The 20,454-nt window shown below is 49.4% G+C and overlaps 1 protein-coding gene across 7 annotated transcripts; it reads right to left on the bottom strand.

Moving 5' to 3' along the window:
* Positions 1-982: 982 nt before the first annotated feature.
* ktn1 (kinectin 1) lies at positions 983-20,403 on the bottom strand. 7 transcript variants are annotated; one of them, XM_079752983.1, is made up of 36 exons: positions 20,282-20,403; positions 15,536-16,227; positions 14,963-15,118; positions 14,665-14,784; positions 14,417-14,550; positions 14,211-14,315; positions 13,949-14,089; positions 13,591-13,688; positions 12,856-13,000; positions 12,176-12,272; positions 11,874-12,058; positions 11,247-11,336; positions 10,953-10,990; positions 10,723-10,813; positions 10,004-10,072; positions 9,874-9,911; positions 9,598-9,688; positions 9,278-9,346; positions 9,136-9,173; positions 8,229-8,319; positions 7,970-8,079; positions 7,666-7,762; positions 7,504-7,544; positions 7,284-7,374; positions 6,502-6,588; positions 5,058-5,147; positions 4,843-4,935; positions 4,644-4,733; positions 4,447-4,539; positions 4,248-4,316; positions 3,979-4,062; positions 3,353-3,436; positions 2,601-2,684; positions 2,403-2,489; positions 2,184-2,294; positions 983-2,062 (listed from the first exon to the last, which is right to left on the bottom strand). In XM_079752983.1, the coding sequence occupies exons 2-36, from the start codon at positions 16,224-16,226 to the stop codon at positions 2,033-2,035; spliced, it is 3,828 nt and encodes a 1,275-aa protein (XP_079609109.1). In that variant the 5' UTR covers position 16,227; positions 20,282-20,403; the 3' UTR covers positions 983-2,032. The 7 variants fall into 7 exon arrangements, with proteins under 7 accessions (XP_079609109.1, XP_079609108.1, XP_079609112.1 ...); XM_079752982.1 differs by having other exon boundaries at positions 20,178-20,311; XM_079752986.1 differs by having other exon boundaries at positions 7,504-7,541; positions 20,178-20,311.
* Between the last annotated feature and the right edge of the window lie 51 nt (positions 20,404-20,454).

Genomic DNA, 20,454 nt, shown 5'->3' with positions numbered 1-20,454 from the left:
ACCAGCTGACTGCAGCGTGACGGTGAGGAGGGAATGCCAGGAATGTGCTGCCTGAACTGGGGTCACCAGCACCCCTCATCTGACCCTCCACGAGAAACACACACACACACACACGTTGCCATGGAAACCTGACGTTGCCATGATGGGCGGAGCCATCAGCAGGAACGGACTACAAAACAGTGGGATGCGACCATGAGGGAGGGCTGGAGCTCTGCTGCTAAGGGGGATGTTTTATGCCTCCTTATGGACGGGTGACCTTCGTCGATTCTCCCAGCCCTGAAGGAGCCCGGCAGCCACTTCAAACGGACCCTCAACAAAGGAATCGTTTTGTCTTTAGCCAAATCTCCGTAAAGGGCAGTTTTGGGGAAAAGTAAATATAACTCCCTTCACATGGAATTCTTTTGACTTTTTATTCCCTTGGTCTGTAACTCAAAAGCTCAACAAGCATGCATCCAACTGCCATTGATGTCATGCCAGAGAAAAGAAGGGATGAATTGATGAAGGTCCAACATGATAGCAGAGGGAGTACTTTGTCCTTGGTAATCAGTCTTCTGTTGTTCAACTTCCCCAATGCAGAGTCACTTCCCTGCACTGCTCCAGACCTCAAATCAGTTTACACAACATCCCCATGGGCAAAGAACTAGACAGAATCACTTCCCGTTATTAAGGGGAAATTATGTCTTGTACATGATGAGAAACTAGTCACATCCTAAAAACGGAAAAAATTATAATTATAATAAACCAAATTGATGTTGCTTCATCCGTCAAAGAGTTATACACGGGTATACCCGAGACACCATAAGATGAGCAGCTTCTTTGTTTTGAACAGGACTGCTATTAGGGCCCAGCAGTGGATAGGAGGTGAGGAGACTCGTAAAGGGAACTGGAATTAGTAAATACACTGGCTCAGTAATGCCCCCTCGTGGTGCAACGAAGGAAACACAGGAAGGGCAGCACTCGTCAGAAAAACAGGAGGCCGGGGCAGATTTACCAAGCATCCCTTTTATTAACTGTCACCTGTTACAAAAAGAAGAAAATATTCAGTGTTAATGAATTTAGCAACAGTATATAGCGAGTGGTGGTTACAGACGATATGGGACGCCTATTCCTAGAGTCGTTACAGTAGGATTACAAATCGACCAACACTCTCTGCCCAGACCGGGGCGCGGATCCCCCATTTCTTTGGAGCTGCGGTACACCGAACAGTACACACACACGCACACGCACGCACAGACACACACTCATCCACGCGTCTCCACCGTTTGGCGCTGGGAGAGACGCTCTGAACGTGCCGCCTTGATCCATCCTGATCACCCCCACCCCAGCCTCCCACCACCACCCAGCACCAGATGAAGGGGTGCTGGGTGCACCGGCTCCTGGATGAACGACGATGCTGAGACGACAGGGGTTCGGACGGGAGACAAACAACTGCGAAAGACTTAGGTTCAGGGGGTCCTAACTGGTAAAACACTTAAACACATTATTAAACCCAGAAGGTAAGGACTTGAGAACTCAACATTTGTTCGATAAGGTTCTCCTGTTCACAAAAAGGTTTTTGTTCTGATAACTGTGTTCTAAACATAGAGGGGGATTCCACACAGATTAAACGAGGCCCGGTGTCAGGGACACGGGGGGGGGCCGCTGGAGTAGAGGAATGTAGTGAGAGAGCGCAGTGGTAGAAAGGTGTGTTACGGCGCTTTTACGGATGGCAAACACGAGCCACAGGGTTCACTGGCGTCGAGTGATCTGGGTGACATATGGTTCGGTGAGCCTGGGTCACTGGGTCAGAGTCCACCTGCAGCGCCGGTGTGCAGAGGTGAGGGTGGAAGGGTGGTGGTGACGGGGCTGTGTTTGTGGTAGTGGTGACGGGGCTGTGTTTGTGGTGGTGGTGATGGGGTTGTGTTTGTGGTGGTGGTGGTGGTGGACAGGGGGGGTGGTGGGGGGTGGTAGAGGAGTGGTCTCTCTGTAGTGAGGTCAGGCTGGCTGCTGGAGGAAGGGGAGTGGGGCGGGGGAGGAGGGCAGCCTCCGCTGCCTATACTTCAGGCAAGTCTTTGTCAGCCTCCTGAAAACAGAGGAAACACAAAACAAAAGAGGTGTTTTGAGCTTGACTCCCAGCAAGCGCATCCAATAGACAAAGCATCAATACAACAGCCAGTAAGAACCGCAAGGAAACCGGGCCTTACCGCATCCTGTCCCTTGGTAAGTTGCCGGTTGACGTCTTGTATGAGCTGCTGCAGCTCCCTCACGGTTTGGTTCAGCCCTGCAGTCATCTTCACCTTCCTGTCAATCTCCTCCTTTAACAGATTAACAGGCTGGCTTGAATCACATGTAGCCTCACAAAACAGCCGTACCGTTTAGTATAGCGCCCTGATTGGCCTATCATCGTGGCCTATCACCCTTACCGTCTGAGACATACTGTTCTCTATGAGGTCTGCGTTGCCCGTCTCCTTGGAAAGCTCTTCCTGGATCAGGTCCAGAGACTGCTGGGCCTGGTGGGGGTCGGGGGAGACCGGATCAGTCATGACCACGCTCTGCCAACACACTCAATCTTGGATGGAGGTTTCGTACGGGGAGGGGGGTGGGGGGGGCAGGGATCCTACCTTGTAAAGGTCACCAGCCACTTTCTGTCGTTCGCTCTCCTCCGTCTGCAGTTTGGACACTGTCCGATTCAGCTGGGTCTTCAGCTGGAAGGAAAAACAAAAAACAGACACATGAGACATGTGATTGGGCTGAGACACGATAGTGGGCTGAGGCCAGGACAAGATATTGAGACTAAAGAGCGAGCTGAGTCTCCAGAGCGTTCCTTGCAACGTCTTTGTGCCGTTTGTTTTTCTACAGCAAGCACTACTAACATCTTAGTAGTGAAACAAGTCAAATAAACCCCATCGCTTTTTATTGTTCTAGTTTTAAATGGCTAATCCCTGACATCTGCATTAGCAGATGTTGGATTAAGAGTGTTAGTCAACTACATTGATCGATTTAGTGTCCAAACACACAAACACAGCAGGCTAGGAGGCGTTTGGAGGCTGATGAAAAGGTAGGGTTAGGTGTAAAGAGGCTTCCAGATGGCGGCCAACATGCGGCGAGAGCCTGTCACGTTGTTAGAGGAACGCAGAGTAAAAGCAGAGTCAAGCAGGAAGCCTGTGTTATTCTGCAGTAGAGTAGGTCATCATTCACTAACAACAACCCAGTCGGAGGTCACACACACAGAGAATGTTCTAGGACTGCACAATTCTGCCCAGAGGTTGGACCTCACTCATTCGTTTTGAGAGCAGCAGCGTGGCGTGGCAACATCAAGCGGCCAAGCTTTGCAGCTCTGAAGCTCGAGCGAGGGGCGGCGAAGCCCGCTTACCACGTTCAGCTGCTCGTTCTGCCGGACGGCCTCATTGTATGAGCCGTCCAGTTTGCTCTGCAGCTCAGTCAAGAGATCTTTGAGCTGAAATACAGTTTGAGACGGTGATGTATTTAATGTTTCGGTGGCGTTGGAGCTTGCTCCAGAGACGCTCCGAATAGACACGGGAAAAGGGCGTTAGCGTGTGTGACAGGCTATCGAGGGTGTGAGGGGAGCCCGAGGGCCAAGATGCTATTTCAGATTCGAGATGAGTGGCTGTCCTCCAGCCCCGATGAGGTCATCGTAACACAAAGTCAAGGCTTTCCATGTTCAGCAGTCTGGTCATGCGATGACAGTAAAAAGCCCAGCGCGGTTTGAATGCAAACTCCTTTACACAATTAAATTCTGTTAGTCTGCCAAGGGTTAATAAGTGGACCAAGATCACGCTGCCAGATTAGGATATTCCATAACAAATTAGGACATACCAGAATCAAATGACGTTAATGACGTGTCAATGCTTAGACACAGAAAAGAAGCATGATTCACATGCACAGAGACAATCAGACAGACCGCACACTCATTTTTATGCCTTGGATATATCATCACTGAGAACGATGACCACAGAGAAGGACGTTCGGTCACATTACCTCTTTAACCTCTGTGACATAGGTGGCGCTCTCTCGCTCTGCCCTGTCCAGCTCGGCCTCCAACTGCTGCTTCTCTCGTCTCAACTACAGAGTGACATAACAGACGTTGACGGCATGAAAACTAAGAAGAACGCAGAAGAACTGTCATCTTAGGGACAGGATTTTAGAATTGCAATTGTTAGGGGTGTTTAAAGGCGTCGATTATACAGGTGGGTAGGGAGGATCAACTGCAAACGATGCCAATCACACAGATCAAAAAGGTGACTCACATTTTCCAACTCGGCGCCGTCACTTAGTCTCTCGATCTCCTGCTCTAACGCCGTGACTTTCACATTCATCTGTAACAGCAGGGGGCAACAAAATCTAATTCAGTCGTGTTAACGATATGATGATCTAATAGTGGCTCCATACGCTGCCTTGGTGCGCCGCTGTGGTCCACAGCTCAACGGCCAATGGCTAAATGCGTACCTCTCCGAGCTCTCCCTGAGACACTTCCAGTTTCAACTTCCAGCGAGACTCTTCGCTCTCCACACTGCTCTGCAGCCTCTGCAGGATGCCCTCCTGTGGACACAGTGGTTATTGCAGGCGAGTCCTCTTTAAAAACGTATCCCCCTCTACTTCCCCCAGATGTCTTCGCGACCCTGAAATGAGCGGCCCTGTCTCACCGTCTCAGCCAACACCTTCTTGTACGTCTCGCAGTCCTTCTGCATAACCTTCTGGGCTTCTTCTGTCTCCTTCAGCTTCTCCTGCAGCCCCTGGTGGAAACAGAACTCCAAACATGAGGGCCTTTCGAGGGGGGGCCAAAACCCACAGAAGGGCCTCTTGGACCAACCTACATGGTTAACTACATAGCACAAGAAGTACCTCTAGCTCCCCTGATGCAGGGGCACAATTGGATTGGGCAGCGGAGCTCTCAGCAGCGGCCTGCTCAAACCTGTGCAGCCACTCCTGGTGGTTCTGGTGGGGCGTTCAACACATTCAGTTATTCTAAATATGAGCCATGCATCTTTTACACCCACCCCCACACACACCCACCCAAACCCCAGGGGATGTGAGCATGAGAACCCTTGAACCCCTACCTGTCCGCTGGGCAGGGCCACGTGGGGCAGCAGTCTGTGCAGCGCGTCGCGACACTCAGCCTGGGTGGAGTCCAGCGCTGTCTGGCTCTCCTGCGGGACAAAAGGGCCGGTGGCGCACAAAGAAAAACACAGCGAGGGGGGGGGGGATGAGAACGGACACGCCGCGGCAGCATCGCTGTCCGGTCACTGGAAGGCAATGTGTGCAGTGGTGATCCTCCTCTCAGGACACCGGCGGGGCCAAACACATGCCCACGCAGTCCCCTTTGACAAGGAGGACGACTGCGAAGACCACAGCAGCCTTTACAGTGGATCTCAGCCTTGATCCACGTATGAGAGCTTAAACTGGAGTCAGCCAAACAACCGCCATGCTCAGAGCCAACGGCCTCTCCCCAGCCACGCAGAATCCCATTTCATGATCACCGCAGAAATGTAAACGTGCCCCATCATTGAAACATAACAAAAAATTCAAATCACTGAAGACATCGACCCCCTGTTACTGTCGCTCTGAGGCCTGATGAGAGATGGAGTGCAACGAGGGCGCCAGCTGGCACGCGGGCCGCTAGTCGCATTAGCGTAGCGAGTGGGAGGGGAGCCCCGTGACACGCGTAGGGGAGTCCTAAATGAGCAGCGTGCACCCTTCAGATGGCAGACGACAACAGGTGCCAAGCACCCCATGGCACCTGGGGGGGGGCGTTCTACTGTACTCTGACGGCGTGGGGCAGCTGGGCGCTGACAGGGTGGCTCGTACACGCCGTTCCCGAGCAGCCAGAAATACGAGCCCCTCATAGTGGGGACTTCCCTTAAAAGCTATGCAACCTCGAGAACAATCCGGTGGCCCAGCGAAACGCTGACTGGATACGAGTCTTTATGAATCAAGTGCAACGCTGGAAAATCATGAACAGTAAATCGTGTTTCCTCCATTGAGATTCCGGTGGATCCCGTGATCTGCGGGCGGATTCGACCAGCTTAACTTAACGGCGACGGAGCGAGCATCACAGGTTAGGAAGAGAGAGCACATGCTGGATGTGAGACACGGGATGGGAGAGGGGGGGCCGGGTGAATAATGAATACGAGGATGAGGCCTCAGTGACACTGAGTGTAATCATGTCCAGGACGCTGCACACTCATTTCAAAGCACCAGCCTCTGAGCAAAGGGGACGTTTGATGTTGACAAGTGTTTAACCTTTGTTGTTTTTTCAAAAAGCGCACAGAAGCGGCATCATTGCATAAACAGCGCAAAAATATATTGCCATTTGGAAGACCAAAACAATTAGAACGTCATGCAGAGGGTACTTAAGTAAAATGAGTATGCAGTGCATTTTGCATGGATGATTGTACAACAAAAATCTGGCGTTTCGGTGGCGGAGGGGTGGGGGGTGGGGGTGGGATGGGGTGCATTAGGTTTAGATCTAGCGTGAAGCAGACAGGAAGTGGGGTGTCGAACCTTGACTGCCTTGCTGAGCTTCCCCTGAAGCAGGGCCTCGGTGGCTGACAGAGCCTCCATTACACTCCAGTTTTTCTCCCGTAGCTCCTGGTCAGGAGTCCAGAGAAACACTGCTTTCAGTTCACTGGCAGGGGTTAAAGCATTCCAACCCTTCCCATGTGAAAGGGGTTTCTTCACTGTGCTCAATAGAGCGCTACGGCCAGTCAGACGACGGATGACAGAATGGACCAATGAGGGCCAATACTACTAGCAAATCCAATTAACAATCAAAATGACCTAATCCATGACCCCTAATATTACACGGCCTGCATTTTAAAGGAAAAATGCTACCAACTAAACTCACATGGCTTTGACAAATTGACAACAAAAAAATCTAAAGAAACGATGGGGTAATGTTAATGTTAATGTGCACCACCCACAAGCACAGACATGCTCGCAGGAGAGGCAGCCATTGCCGATTGCCAGCAAGCAGTGCAGCAGCGGAAACCGCCGTGTGTGCTGATGCGTGCTGGTACCGTGCGCAACACAACCAAAATCTCAGCCGCCCCACTCCGCAGTTCCAAAACTACCAGCATGGGGCCTAGATAAGAGGCAGGGAGGGAGAGGCCTGGAAAAAGAGGTGGAGGGAGGGCGGGGGTCCGGGGGCATGCTCGGGACTTGGTTAGCTGTGAGGGGACCACATTTCAGGGCCACACCGGGGAGACATAGGGGGAGCTCCCTGTAGGAGAGAGGAGCAGCACTGGGGAGTTAAGTCAGCCGGGGGAGGGGGTTGAGAAACCTACGTTGTTCTTCTTCCTGTGAAGCTCCACGGAGTCTCTGAGCTCAGACAGCTCGACCTGCAGGTCAGACACCTGCCTGTCCTTCTGAGACAACCTGGTGGGACAGAGCACACAGAGCGTTGGGCCTCCAGTCGTACCCATGGCACAGCTGTAAAGGTGTCTTTATGAGGGAGGAGGGAGAAGATCTAAATAGTTCAGAAAGTAGTCCTATGATGGCACTCACGCTGCAAGGAGTTCTGGGCTTGGTGTCACACTTTGGGACTGCTGGATCAAAACAAATACATAACAAATAATAAATACAAAAAGATGATGAATAAATGATAAGACAAACAAGTGCATGCAGAAGAGGACGGCCCTAACCAGGGGATCCGAGGGCCCCGCTCACCTGCTGCTGCAGCTGCTCCACCTGCTGGCTCACCTCCCTGGTCCTGGCATCCAGCTCACCCTGCAGAGCATGGAGCTCCTCGTCCTTCGAGCACAGCCTGAGGGGACAAAGGTCAGAGGTCAGTGCTGAGCAATGGCTGATGATGCGTATCTGACGGGAAGTGTGTATTTACATTCAGTAGTTTCTTTTATGCAAAGCGACTCAACCATGCAGGGCGACAGCTGGACTGAAGCAGTAAGGGTGAGGTCTCTTGCTCAGGGACACCTCGACCCTCCCCCCCTGCCCCAGTGTAGTGGTGTCTTACTCGGCCTGGAGGTCTAGCACCTTGGCACCGGCGTCCGCGCTGCTCTGCTCCCCCCTCTGCCTCAGCTGCACCATCTCCGCCTGCAGGCAGTCGATCTGCCGCTCCAGCACCTGAGGAGACGAGGCGCCCCACCACACACACACACACACACACACACACACACACACCTATTTAGACTCAGACTGTGGTTGATGTGGAGCATTTAAGCAGAAACGGTATTGATCTGAAACGGTGAAAGGCGGAGGTCTAGACAGCTCACCGCGACGGTCTGCTCAGTGGCTGAGCTGCAGCCCAGCGCCGCCTGTAGACGTTCGTCCATGGAGAGGAGCTCCTCGTCCTTCTGCTGAAGCCTACGCAGCAGCGGTGATACACTCAACATCAGGGTGGCTCAATACAATAATAGATGGATTAAATGCATCCATACAGCAAACACAAAAAGATTAAAAAAAAATATATATATATATATATATATATATATATATATATATATATATATATATATATATATATATATATATATATATATATATATATATACACACAATAGACTGAATATATGAAGAGTGTATATCACAAGAATAAAATAAATAAGTCAATCAAATAAACACAAGGGATCAAAAGAGAATTTTATAATGTAAAAATAACATAAGACTAAAAAGGTAACAAATGACGAGGAACCATAGGTAAAAGCCAGACTAAAATAAGGCTTCCTTTAAGTGTCCACAGCAGTGGAGTCTCTCAGACCCTGAAGCAGAGCGCAGAGAGGAGGGCTACAGAGGACCGATCTACAGAGGACAGAGCTACAGAGTCTAAAGCTGACGTCCCATACGCTCATGTAGAACCCCAGGGACAGCTAGGAGCTGCGGAGGAATCTGAGAGATCTGCTCTGTATGCATATGAAAAGGCCATCCATTTACATTGACATTCAGGGCGTTAATTAGACGTTTCTATTCAAAGTGACTTACAACAAGTACCTTTGTCAGAAGAAAAATAAACTTCTGTATATAGCCGCTGGTACAGTGTGGCTACAGTGGTACAGTGATTTAAAAACTAGTAAGAGAATCGTATAATCGATTCTAAAACTGATAGGTAACCACTGCAATAACTTAAAAAAGGTGTTATGTGCGCTCTCTCTGTTACGATTAGGTTCTTTGAAAAACACCTACTGGGATTTCAGTTCCTCAAACATTGTCTCCGATGTAATCTGAAAGTAGAAAAAAAACAGACATGGTTTTCTGTAAGTAACGCATTGAAAGATAGAAATTGGCGTGTGCGTGTGCTTTGTGATGTTCCACGCTTTTGAATCACCTGCTCCGACGCCTGCTGCCTCAGGGCCTCCACTTCCCTCTTCAGGGCCTGGTTCTCCTCCCTCACGGCCTGCAGCGGGACAACGCAGTGGCTTAGGACATTATCAACAGGAACGATCACAACACACCACAGTAAACTGCACTTTCACTCAGGGACAGCGCCAAACTGATGCTAGTGAAGTGAGGGTTTTACGGTCCGTCTATCTGCCCGCTGGTGGTTTCTGATTCACGGCTGCCCTGGGATGCCATGCTCTAATCCTGCCTATTCCTGAGGGCTTTACCATCGAGGACAGCCGGGCTCAGTGGATCGCACACACGCACCTGGAGCTCCTCCTCTTTGTTGGCCACCTCGATGAGGCCGGTCTTCAGCAGGTCCTCCACCGTCTTGATGTTCTCTTCCCGTTCCTGAACGCTGAGGAGACAAAAAGAGACTCCGGGATGAGGAAAAATCTCAACCCTGTTACAGGGGTTTCAACATATGCATGAGTAGACTAGAGGAGGACTTTTCTGCGGCATAATCCCCCAGTTACCTGCCATCCATCTTCAAATAGGCACGGATGAATACATAATCATAATACATACTAAATTCTCACAAACCTCATCTGGATCTGGTCCAGTGCTAGCCGAGAGTCATTCTGGAATGGGGGGGGAAGACACAAGATGTGAGTGTCACAGAGACGCACATTTTTACATATTACACAAATAACCATGGTGGTGGGCCACTGACCTGTTCAGAAATCTGAGCCTGTAGTTTCTGAAGCTCTGCTTTCAGGGCCATGCTCTCATTGTGCATGGCCTGGGGGGGGTGGGGGAAGAGGAGGGAAATGTCAGGGTCTGTTACACCGCATGAGGAGGAATACAGGATAGACCGGAACTGTTCTCATCCAACATTGACAGCCGTTGCATTGACATGCAACGGCTGTCAATTACAACGTTGGTTAGCATGATAATGTGACAGTTTGAAAAATGAGAATTAGAAGGTGGCAGTTATTAGGAGGTATACAAACGTCACCAAGCATCAGGAGACATAAACTATACTGATTAATTTAGCCCTACTACAACGATCAAATGTCTAACACCCTGCTGGCCCCCCCTCCACACCCCTCTTACAAACTTATTGTATGTTGTACGTCCTGGCACTTAATGTACACATTTATTGTATGCTGTACTTTCTAGTACCTAATGTAAACACTTATTGTATGTTGTACACACTTGCACTTAAAAATAGCATTGTGCAGCAGCTTATCCTAGCCATCTTTATTGCATACGGGAAATGGGTTAACCTAGCGATTGTTAGTGCTTAGCCCTTGGTTCTATGAACATCCTTACTGTACCGACACTGATATATGGTTGTTTCTCTTTCTCCTGACAAATGTACTAATTGTAAGTCGCTGTGGATAAATGTCTGCTAAAGGCCCACAATGTAAAATGCAAATGTGACCGTACCTGCATGTTGGTCTCTCGGCCGGCCCCACTGCTCCGCTCCGCGTTCAGAGAGTCTTCTAGGCTCTTCCTCTGCAGCTCCTTCTCTGCCAAACTGGAAAAGAACAACCACTCATCAAAAAGGAGCTCACACCGCCAAACGGGCTGACAGCCACCATCTGGTCCACAGTACACAGTAGAAGACAGCGGCAATAGAGTGCATGTTTAAATGAGAATGAGTGAGTTTCTCTTACAGCTTCTGCAGCTCCTCAAAGTGGGAGATGTGGGTTGCCTGGAGCAGGGAGGAAACAGAGCATTAGCTTACAGTACACACGTTAGGGGCACTAGTCTCAGTGAGGGCTAGGCAATAGTTCAACCTCAGTCTTCGAATGGTATTCTATAGTCATGAAGATATCGACTCTCGTCGTGATGCCTGGGTTTATAGTAATTACGGTGAGAAGATGTGCCCTTAAAATGATAACATTATATGATAACCTTGATAACATTACAACTGAAGCTGAGGCTTACTGATAAAAAACATCCTATACCTGTGAAGACATCTGGGCCTGAAGGTTCTCGTTCTGGTGTTGTTGGGACTCAATCTGCACCTGAAGACCTTTGTTCTCGATCAGGAGTTCCTGTGGGAAGAAAAGGAAAACACTTTGAAACCACCACTTTATAAATATTCCTCCTTCTTAAAATCAAACACAGCACACCAATAGCAACAATGTTCATGAAATCACATACAAAGTATTATTTGTCAAACAGAAAACTGTGAACCAGAATCCCTTGGATATTGGTTGTACTTTGTTAACACAACTGTGTTCATGCAAGAACTAGCTGCTTATTTTGTGGTTCCAGAACATAAACAGACTGCGTTTATGCGTTCAGCCCTTTTCTTACCAGTGGCCACTCACAAGCGCTTTACAATATTGCCAAACATTCACCCATCATGCACACATTCACACACAAATGGCGGTGCCAACCATGCAAGGCGACAGCCAGCTTGTCGGGAGCAGTTGGGGTGAGGGGTCTTGCTCAGAGACACCTTGACACTCTTGGAGGAGCCGGGGATCGAACCAGAAACCTTCCGGTTACCAGCCAACCCGCTTTACCTCCTGAGCCCCATGCCGCTGGAGGACTTGTGGACCGTGTGATGCCCTGCGATGCATTACCTGGACCTGGTCCTGCAGGGTCTCATCAGGCATGCTGTGCTGGGTGACCTCCAGCAGCTGGCGGACCCTCTGCTCCACGCGCTCCTTGGACACGATGGCATCCTGCAGGCTGCCGTGGAGGTTCTGGATCTCGTTGTTCTTGCTGTTCATCTCAGTCTCCACGGAGAGCAGCTGGTTCTGCAGTTCTGGAGAACCGTGGAGACAGACAGAGGGCTCACTTTGTTCTAGTAGTATCTTTTGGAAGATGCCTGTCCATAAAATAAATGGAAAGGATAGGTATCCCAGAGGAGAGTTTGACTCACCTTGTTTGGCTGCTTGGAGTTTCTCCCGCTCAGCGTTGACTTTGTAGTGGTAGTTCTGGAGCTCTTCCCAGTGTCTCTTGGTGTCCTGCAGCTGAGCCTGGGCATCAACAGACAACACACTCGTCATCTCCTCCTCTCAAACACAATGAGAAAGAAGAAACGAACCCTGATTACATTAACCAGGGTAGACACCACTCTCAAGTGGGGCCTGGTCAACCAGGTTGTGTTTACCAGACAATCTCAGCGACTAATACACACAATACAACCTCCCGTACAATTTTCAGCGTTGAATCACAGTCTTTAAAATACCGGGACAAACATACAACCCAGGTGGGAGGAGGGTGACTGTGTTCTTTACAAACAGAGTGAAGTTCTCAACATCCAACCCCCCCCCCCCCAGCCCGCTTCCCGGACCAACACAATCCTCCACTTCCAGGGTCTATTCAACTTGTCCCTTCCCACGAGCATGTTATGACTTCCTGCAGGGCGTGGACACATGCACTCGGATCACGAGGAGAGGCTCTTTTGAAACTAGGCCACCTCAGCCCTCAAACACACCCGACATTCCCTCCCCCCCAAAGCAGGGCAGGACCGCTCACCACACATTCACACTAAAACAATGCTTGGGGGCGGCCATTTTGTGTGCGTGCGTGTGTGGTCGTCTGTGTGGCTGAGCGCACCTCCAGCTGGGACACGTTCTGCTTGTAGCTGACCTCCAGCCCCTTCCTCTGGTGCTCTTCCTGCTGCAGCTTGCCGTTGGTCTCCGTCAGCTCCTTCATCAGCCCTGAGTACTCGGAGCGCAGCTTGTTCAGCTCGGCAGAGTTCCTACGGTGGCACAGACGCACATACAGACAGACCGACACAGAGAGAGAGAAACAATGTGTTATTGGAGTGCGTTACATACAGGTAGGCCTTTGTTGGTGTTGCAGATTTATGATATTGGAATAATTAATAATGCATGACAACAACTTTGCGTGTAACTCCTTGTTGATTAATTCCCTTTCACAACACACTTTGTATAAAAGAGGAAGGTATTACAATTTTTTTTTTTAACCCTCACACTAACTCTTAATAGAAACACCGGATTTGGGCGGCATGCGGCTCAGAAGGTAGAGCGAGTTAGCTGGAAACCGGAAGGTTGCTAGATAGAGTGTCGAGGTGTCCCTGAGCAAGACCCCTCACCCTAACTGCTCTCGACCAGCTGGCTGTCGCCTTGCATGGCTGACACCGCCATCAGTGTGTGAATGTGTGCATGAAGGGGTGAATGTTAGGCAATATTGTAAAGCGCTTTTGTAAAGCGCTTTGAGTAGCCACTGGTTAGAAATATGTATAAATGCAGTCAATTCATTTGGGAGGCGGGTCCCAGATCAGTCCCAGGCCCTTATTGTGTGTATGCGCTGTGTGGAGGTACTGACTTGCTCTCCATCTGGTTGGCAGCGGAGCTGACGGCGTCCCTCAGGATGCTGTTCTCCTGCTTGAGACGACTGATCTGGCCCTCCAGCTGCTCCCTCATCTGCACACACACACACACACAAACAATTTCAAATCAGGTCAAATCACACATAAAGCTATTGCTGAGATTACATAGATACTCTCCAAATCAACAATTGTGTTACAACTCCAATTGTTTTACACTGATTCTAGGAGTTTCGAATTGTAGCTCTATGGAGTTCGAATTATTCACACCATTCACGCGTTCGACTTGAGAAAAACATTTAGGGTCATTTCCTCATTGTCTATTTATTAATACAAAGTAGTGAACCGGTGACTCACGTTAATCTGCATGGCCTGAAGCTCCTGGTAGCCGCTCTGGGTTTTAGCCTGCATACCTCCCAGCTCCTTCTGCATGACCGCGTGCTGCTCCCTCAGCATAGACTCCGCTCGGCCTGTCTTCTGCTTCTCCACCTGCAGCTCCTGAAGCACCATCAGGACCCAAAAGGACACATGAGAGGTCAGCCTTGGTGGACTGGTTACACACACAAACTGGTTTTTAGATGGAGATGGGTAACATCCCAGGCGGTTTATTGTGCGAGACCTGGCTGAGCTGCTTCACTTTGTCCTTGGCAATGGAGGCCTCCTCCCTCAGAGTGATGAAGAGTCTCTCCCTCTCCTGGGCTTCTGGGTCAGCCTTCGCAGCAGACTGGAGGAGATTAAACATCAATAAGCAGGGAGAGGGGAGCGCACTCGGTGCCAGGTGCATCAGGGAACACCTTGGAGCACGTCGTTGCTGTTGCCACTCACCTTGTGCCAGGTTTCCAGCGCGTGGGGGCTCTTGTCGCAGAGGAGGGCCATCACGCTCACGACCTCGGCCTCTGTCAGAGCCATGCTAGACAGGCCACCAATGAGGTCCTTCAGCTTCATCTCCGCGTTCTCTGCTTTAGACATTAGAAAACAAGGGTCAAGGAGGGTTTAGGATGACAGAAGAGTGGAGGGGGCCAAGGAGGGAACACGAGGGCAGCATTATTGATGAGGTGATGCACTGCTAGTACCTTTGTCTGTTTCGTTCTTCTGCTTCTTGCCACTCCCTTTGGAGGGAGCGCTGTTGTCGTTGGGAGCCGCCTGGTGGTTTGCTGGAGCGGCGGACTCGACCAGCACATGGGGCTCGTCCACTGAAGGGGCGAAAGAGTGAGTCCCTTTATTTTCATTCATTGTATGCACAAACCGACGTGGACAGGCTGCAGCGGGATCGTTTATCAGCGTCACTGGTCATCTCCAGAGGCAAATCTTTCAGTTGTGAATTTGTTTACATTTCAATGGTATTCAAAAACAGAGTCGATCAATGCTTACCAGACTCAGCCTTCTGCTTCTTGGCAGAGTTCTTCTTCTTGCCGCCGGTGGTGGCAGGAGGCGCGCTGGTCTCTGACATCAGGGGAACCTCTTTCTTGACTGGAGCCGGAGCTGCGACCTGCTCGACTTTAATCTCCTGCTGCTGGTCCTCAACTGCTAAGGAACACACAGTAGGGAGAGAACCGGATTAATGGTTGCACTGATTCACATTACAAGAATAGGAGCACTGGATGATCCCGGTTAGGATATTTGACTCCCAGCCGAAAGGGCTCCTTGGTTTAGGTGACTAATCCCTGCCTGGTTGTTTATTTCCATGCGTCCCAAGAAAATCCCTGCAGGTGACTTTCGGTAAAAGTATCTTAATCACAAAATGCTCAATTATCTACTTATAACGAAATTTCAGCTTATTGGGTAACTTTGAGGGACTGACTTTTCTTTAATAACATATGATAATGGAGGCACGCAAGCATGAAGTATGCAACATGCACATGATCACGTAAACCACTTCCGGACTCAAACTCAGACCAAAAACGTAAATCCTACCCGCTGCACTTTTGCGAACGGCCAACCCACCTGCTTCAACTTTCTGCTTCTTCTTGTCCTTCTTCTTCCCAGAGGTCAGAGGAGGTGTCTGCACCTGGGCCAGGACCTGGGCCACGACCGGGGCCTGGACGTCAGGCTTGGGAGAGGCTGAGCCGGGCCGCTTGCTCACAGACAGAGGCGCCTCTGACTTACGGCTAGCGGGCCGGGAGCCGTTCATCGCTGGCTCCTCAGTAGGAGTGGGAGTAGGAGGAGCTGCTGCTGCTGCGGCGGCGGCGGCGGCGGCGGCTGCTTTGGCTGCTTTCTTCTCCTTCTTCTTCCTCTCTCTCAAACCAGCTGGGGCATCCACCGGCGCGGCCACAAACGCGGGAGCAGCGGCGGGTAGGATTGCTTGCTCGGGCTCGTCCTCAAGCTCAGGAGAGGAGCTGCTGGCGGCGTCATTCAGGTCAAAGTCCCTCTGATCCTCCTCCGACTCCCCTCCGCCTCCGGCGCCACCCCCCCCTCCACCTCCGGCGTTCTCCTTCTTTTTGCTCTTCTTCTTGTCCCCCTTCTTGCGGACGTCAGCCCTGAACAGGGGCAGCTTGAGGTCTCGCTTCTGCTTGGCGAGCACTTCATCGTAGGAGGTCTCCTTCATGAAGAGCCAGAAGAAGAGGAACATGAGGGCGATGACGAGGGATGGGGCCAGGATGAGAAGGTACTGAGAGTCGTAGATATCCACCGCCATGCTGCACCAAACAAAAAAAAGGATTGGTTACTTGATCGGTGCAAACTCAACCTGAATTTGAGGCAATTTCATGGCGGTGGTCCTATTCCAAAATAGTGGAATAATAGTATTAGTGTAATTAATAACTTCTTTGTTTCCCAGCTTTTGTCTCACAGCACCAGCTGCAACGGTGTCTGGTAATTATTGGTCAAACATTACCAGCATGCAATGTTGTGAACCATGAACCTCCTTCGACTGTCCGTCTTTAAATTGCTGCCAAAAGTTGGCACATGCCCTCAAAGACGACATAGCAGGGATAGCGTTCGTGAATGAATCACTTCCCCTGAGTAAAGAAATGATTTGCTGCTTGGCACTTGGAAGCAGTTATGTGACTCGCAAGACGGCTGAGCAACATTAAATGTCAATGGAGGCCGTTGGATCTGTTATGTATTACAAAATAAAAGTTCAACAAGATTGGAATTCTTGGAAAGGAAAACAAGTGGTCCCCCCAATAACAAAATAAATAAAACAAGAAATACATCAAGTATCTCAGCAGGAAGTAATAGCCTGCAGCATAGATATTACTTCCTTAATTGTAGCCTAAGAAACAGGACCATATCAGCCCCTGGAACTGAGGCATAGGTATTTTGTGAGAGCAGCTATAGTATTAAGACTGGGGCTGGGGGAGATTAGGCCATACTCTACCTTCTCTTGATCATCAACCCTCCCCCCTCCTTTGTTACAGTGCTGTGATCCTATTAGACAAAGCATGCTACTATGGCACATTCTAACGCCCTGTGAAAACAAAAGCAGGGCGGAGTACCTTTCCACCATCAGCTATGATTGATGAGAGCCGCTTAAAAACAGCACATCCATGACGGCCTAGGCAGCAGAGGTCGGTCCAAGCCCGATACGAAAAGACGGCTGACAGGCCTCAGGAAATCATATTCTGCCCCCGCTGTGTCACTCCCTGCGGCTCCCTCTCTCAAACATGATATTCTAAACTTAAAGAGGGAGGCTTTGCGAAGGGGCAAAAATACACACGTGCGTAAATGTCAGGCACCAAGGCCTCCTGCAGCTGCAGCCCTGGCCCCTGCCTGCTCAGAACCCAAGGAGAGGAGGCGGCCGGCCCGGATGCATATGCCGAGACAGATGGGAGTCCACAGAATGCTACACAGATCAATGTGCTGTGGTGTATGAGAGTCTCTGAAGTGTCTAGCGACTATGATCATTGAAACCTATTTATCTTGAGCCAAAGTATTACTATTAAATCAGAAATAATACTGTTCAGACCCAGGGCTGCGTCAGACAAGTAAGGGTCCTCACCCGAAACCACCAATGTACATTTTTGCATTTTTTTTTTTTAAGATTGTCAAATATGTTGTAAACAGAGCAAAGCCAGAAAATGCCCAAATTGCAATGGTGAAGAATTGAGATGTGTGGGAGCTGAAGATACACAGCATGAAAGTGCAATGGTCAAATCTGCAGCAATTGTGCGATGCCATCATTTTATGGACCAAAATCTCTAAGGAATGTTTCCAGCACTTTTGTGAACATCATGTCAAATCCAGGCTTTTCTGGCAATAAACTGGCCAACGATTGTAGGCTGCGGTTTACCTGTAGTCATCCTGCCTCCCAAATACTATGGTTGGGAGTAACATAGCATAGGGGTAAGCTGTGTCTATAGTTCCCCTATACAGAGCCTCTTAGGTAATTTGGATTAAGCAGCTTAACCAATATAATACACTGAAGTCTAACTTTCCACTGCAACATTTCCTCTGGCCCCACAGGCTACGATCAGCCTGTTTGATCAAGCCCTCCAGAACCTCAGGCTTGCGTAGTTCTTTACTTTAACATAATTTATGCGTAAAAAAAGGTCCCTTGACTCACCTGTTCCTCATTCCTTTCCCTAAACACCAAGCGTCTCCAAGCAGAAACACATGAAAGAACCTGTATTTTATGCAACATCTTTAAGGCGCTCTGATAGGCAGTAAAAGCATATGAGATTGCCCTTTAAGAGGAACACTTTGCAACAGACACACATTGTAGGGGGAGGAATTCCTGCTCAGATAGAGACACAGACATTTGGCAATCATAACATTATTCAAGGGGCCCATGAGGATTGGGTGGAAAAACAAAGTTTTTCTATTTTAAGTTGCCGCACATAGCGTTACAGAGCATTTGTTGACCTGGGTGCCATTCTTGTGCTTCACAGTAATCTTATCCTGGACCTCACGATACTGAAAGGACAAAATGTACTTCCAGGAGAACTTACAGAATTCTCATAGTATTTGGTAAGCGTGTAAGACAAGCTTAATTTAGACCACTAAATCACACATTCTCTATGTTAAGACAGCAAGCTAATGTGTCCGGCCTACTCACTGACTCTCAATCATATTTCCCAGAGGGTTGAAGGTGCCCACATTTCCTTTCGCTTTCATAGCCAGGCCCCAGCATTGAAAACAGCCCTCAGGACAAAGCTCTCTCGGGCCATTGCCTTTGCGGAATCTAGCCACTTGACCGTCCAGACTGCCTACTTTGGCTGGGATGAGACATCAATACATCTCTTGATAACCATCAGTTATCAGACTGAACCAGGAGATAAAACATTCCTCACACCTTTCCGTTAGGAATAACTGCAATTCACACAAACCAAAACAATTACGATAATCCTTTGTGATTCTAGCCAACCCATTTGTTCTAGCCAACTGGTGCAACAGGTATAATTTTGTATTTATTGTACCATAACAATATAATTGTGAAACGCACACACCCCAACGCCAGGAAGAGATACACCATGATGAAGCTGGCCAGCATCATGAGAAAAGTTAATACATTCAAATAATCAGTATAGTATGGTCAAAGAGCGATATCAAATTCCAAATGGACAAAGTCTAGATTAGATAACAGGGGGTGGAGACTTATTCAAGTATATTTTAAAAAGGAAAATAAATAGTTTGAGGAAAGCAGCTTCAGTGACTTTAAAACCTGTAGGCCTACATAGATATTACTGCAAACCCCACCATTTATACAAACAACCAAAACGTTATATTTCAGGTTTTATCTAACGACAGAAAAGGGGCGAATGCTTTTAAAATGTCTAAAACATTAGGATTTTGCTACGGTTCATGATGGTAACTGTACAGATGGCCACTATGAAACAAGGCCATGCTCCAGCAGAGGAAGGGAACCCAATGTTCCCCTGTGCCATGCCCGGTCGGTCTGACAGGCTCGACGTGTCAACTTAGACCAGACACTTAGCTTATGTGGTGGTTGTTCTGATAAAACCACTTCACACCACCAAGAAGACCGACTATACTGGCTATATCCAATACAGCTAACGCATGCTAGCTGCCAAGTCACACATGCAACAGCTAGAAGCGAGTGAACCTTGAGCAAAGGAGGGGCACACGAGCCGGGAGCTCAGCGCTCCCTGACCGGCGTGTTTCACGACCAGGGCTTGGTGGAACCCAACCGAGAGGCCCGGTCCGGATGTAATAAGACGCCCTTTATCAGCCAACCCAAACAGAGACAAACACAATGTACAAACCTCCTTAACGAGTCATATAAAGCAATATCACTAGTGCTATGAATGAGCTAATGTTAGCAAAGAAATGGACGTAAGTTGCCGGTAAACGCAAACAACACGATGGCAAAGCGTCTACGCAGTAGATATAAAGTGAAACGTACAATTAATAGTTAGTAACACAATCATAAACAGTTTATTTCAATTTAACAAATAAAAGCACTGCCTGTCCATTAGTGTGAAGACAAGCCCCGGCAGGCCTTGCCTAGCTGGTGACCCAGCCTCCTTCTATCCTGAAATCTCTGACCCACTCCTGCGCCCCAATTTCCCGTTATTAGGAGGGCTATTCCGGGCCTGGGCGAACCGCCTCAGCCCGCACGGATCTAGTAGTGCCCACCGCAAAGCACAGCGAGCCGGTGCGCATACGACTGTTCACGGAAGCATACCTGAGAGTAGGTGCGCAGTCCCTTGACCAACGTAGTTAAATGCTGAAATGGCGTTGTTCCGCGTTGACTACAGCGGACCATCTACTTCCCAGGGCAGTACCTACCTAAACCTCCTGCGCTGTCGGGCTGCTCAGAGCCGTTTCCCAACGCGGGGGCGGGTCAGACGCAGGCTGACGAGGCGCGCATGTTTTGCTACTCAGGACCGACCGAAGAGAATGGATTTTTCCTCAGTCTGGACGACTCTCTGAAAAACCTCGCCCTTACATGTAGCATTCCA

This window comes from Pollachius pollachius (genome assembly GCF_949987615.1).
Source record: "Pollachius pollachius genome assembly, chromosome: 15".
In the NCBI taxonomy this organism is placed as follows: Eukaryota; Metazoa; Chordata; class Actinopteri; order Gadiformes; family Gadidae; genus Pollachius; species Pollachius pollachius.
Note: the sequence above shows the minus strand (reverse complement) of the source record. Positions and strands in the feature narration are given on the sequence as shown.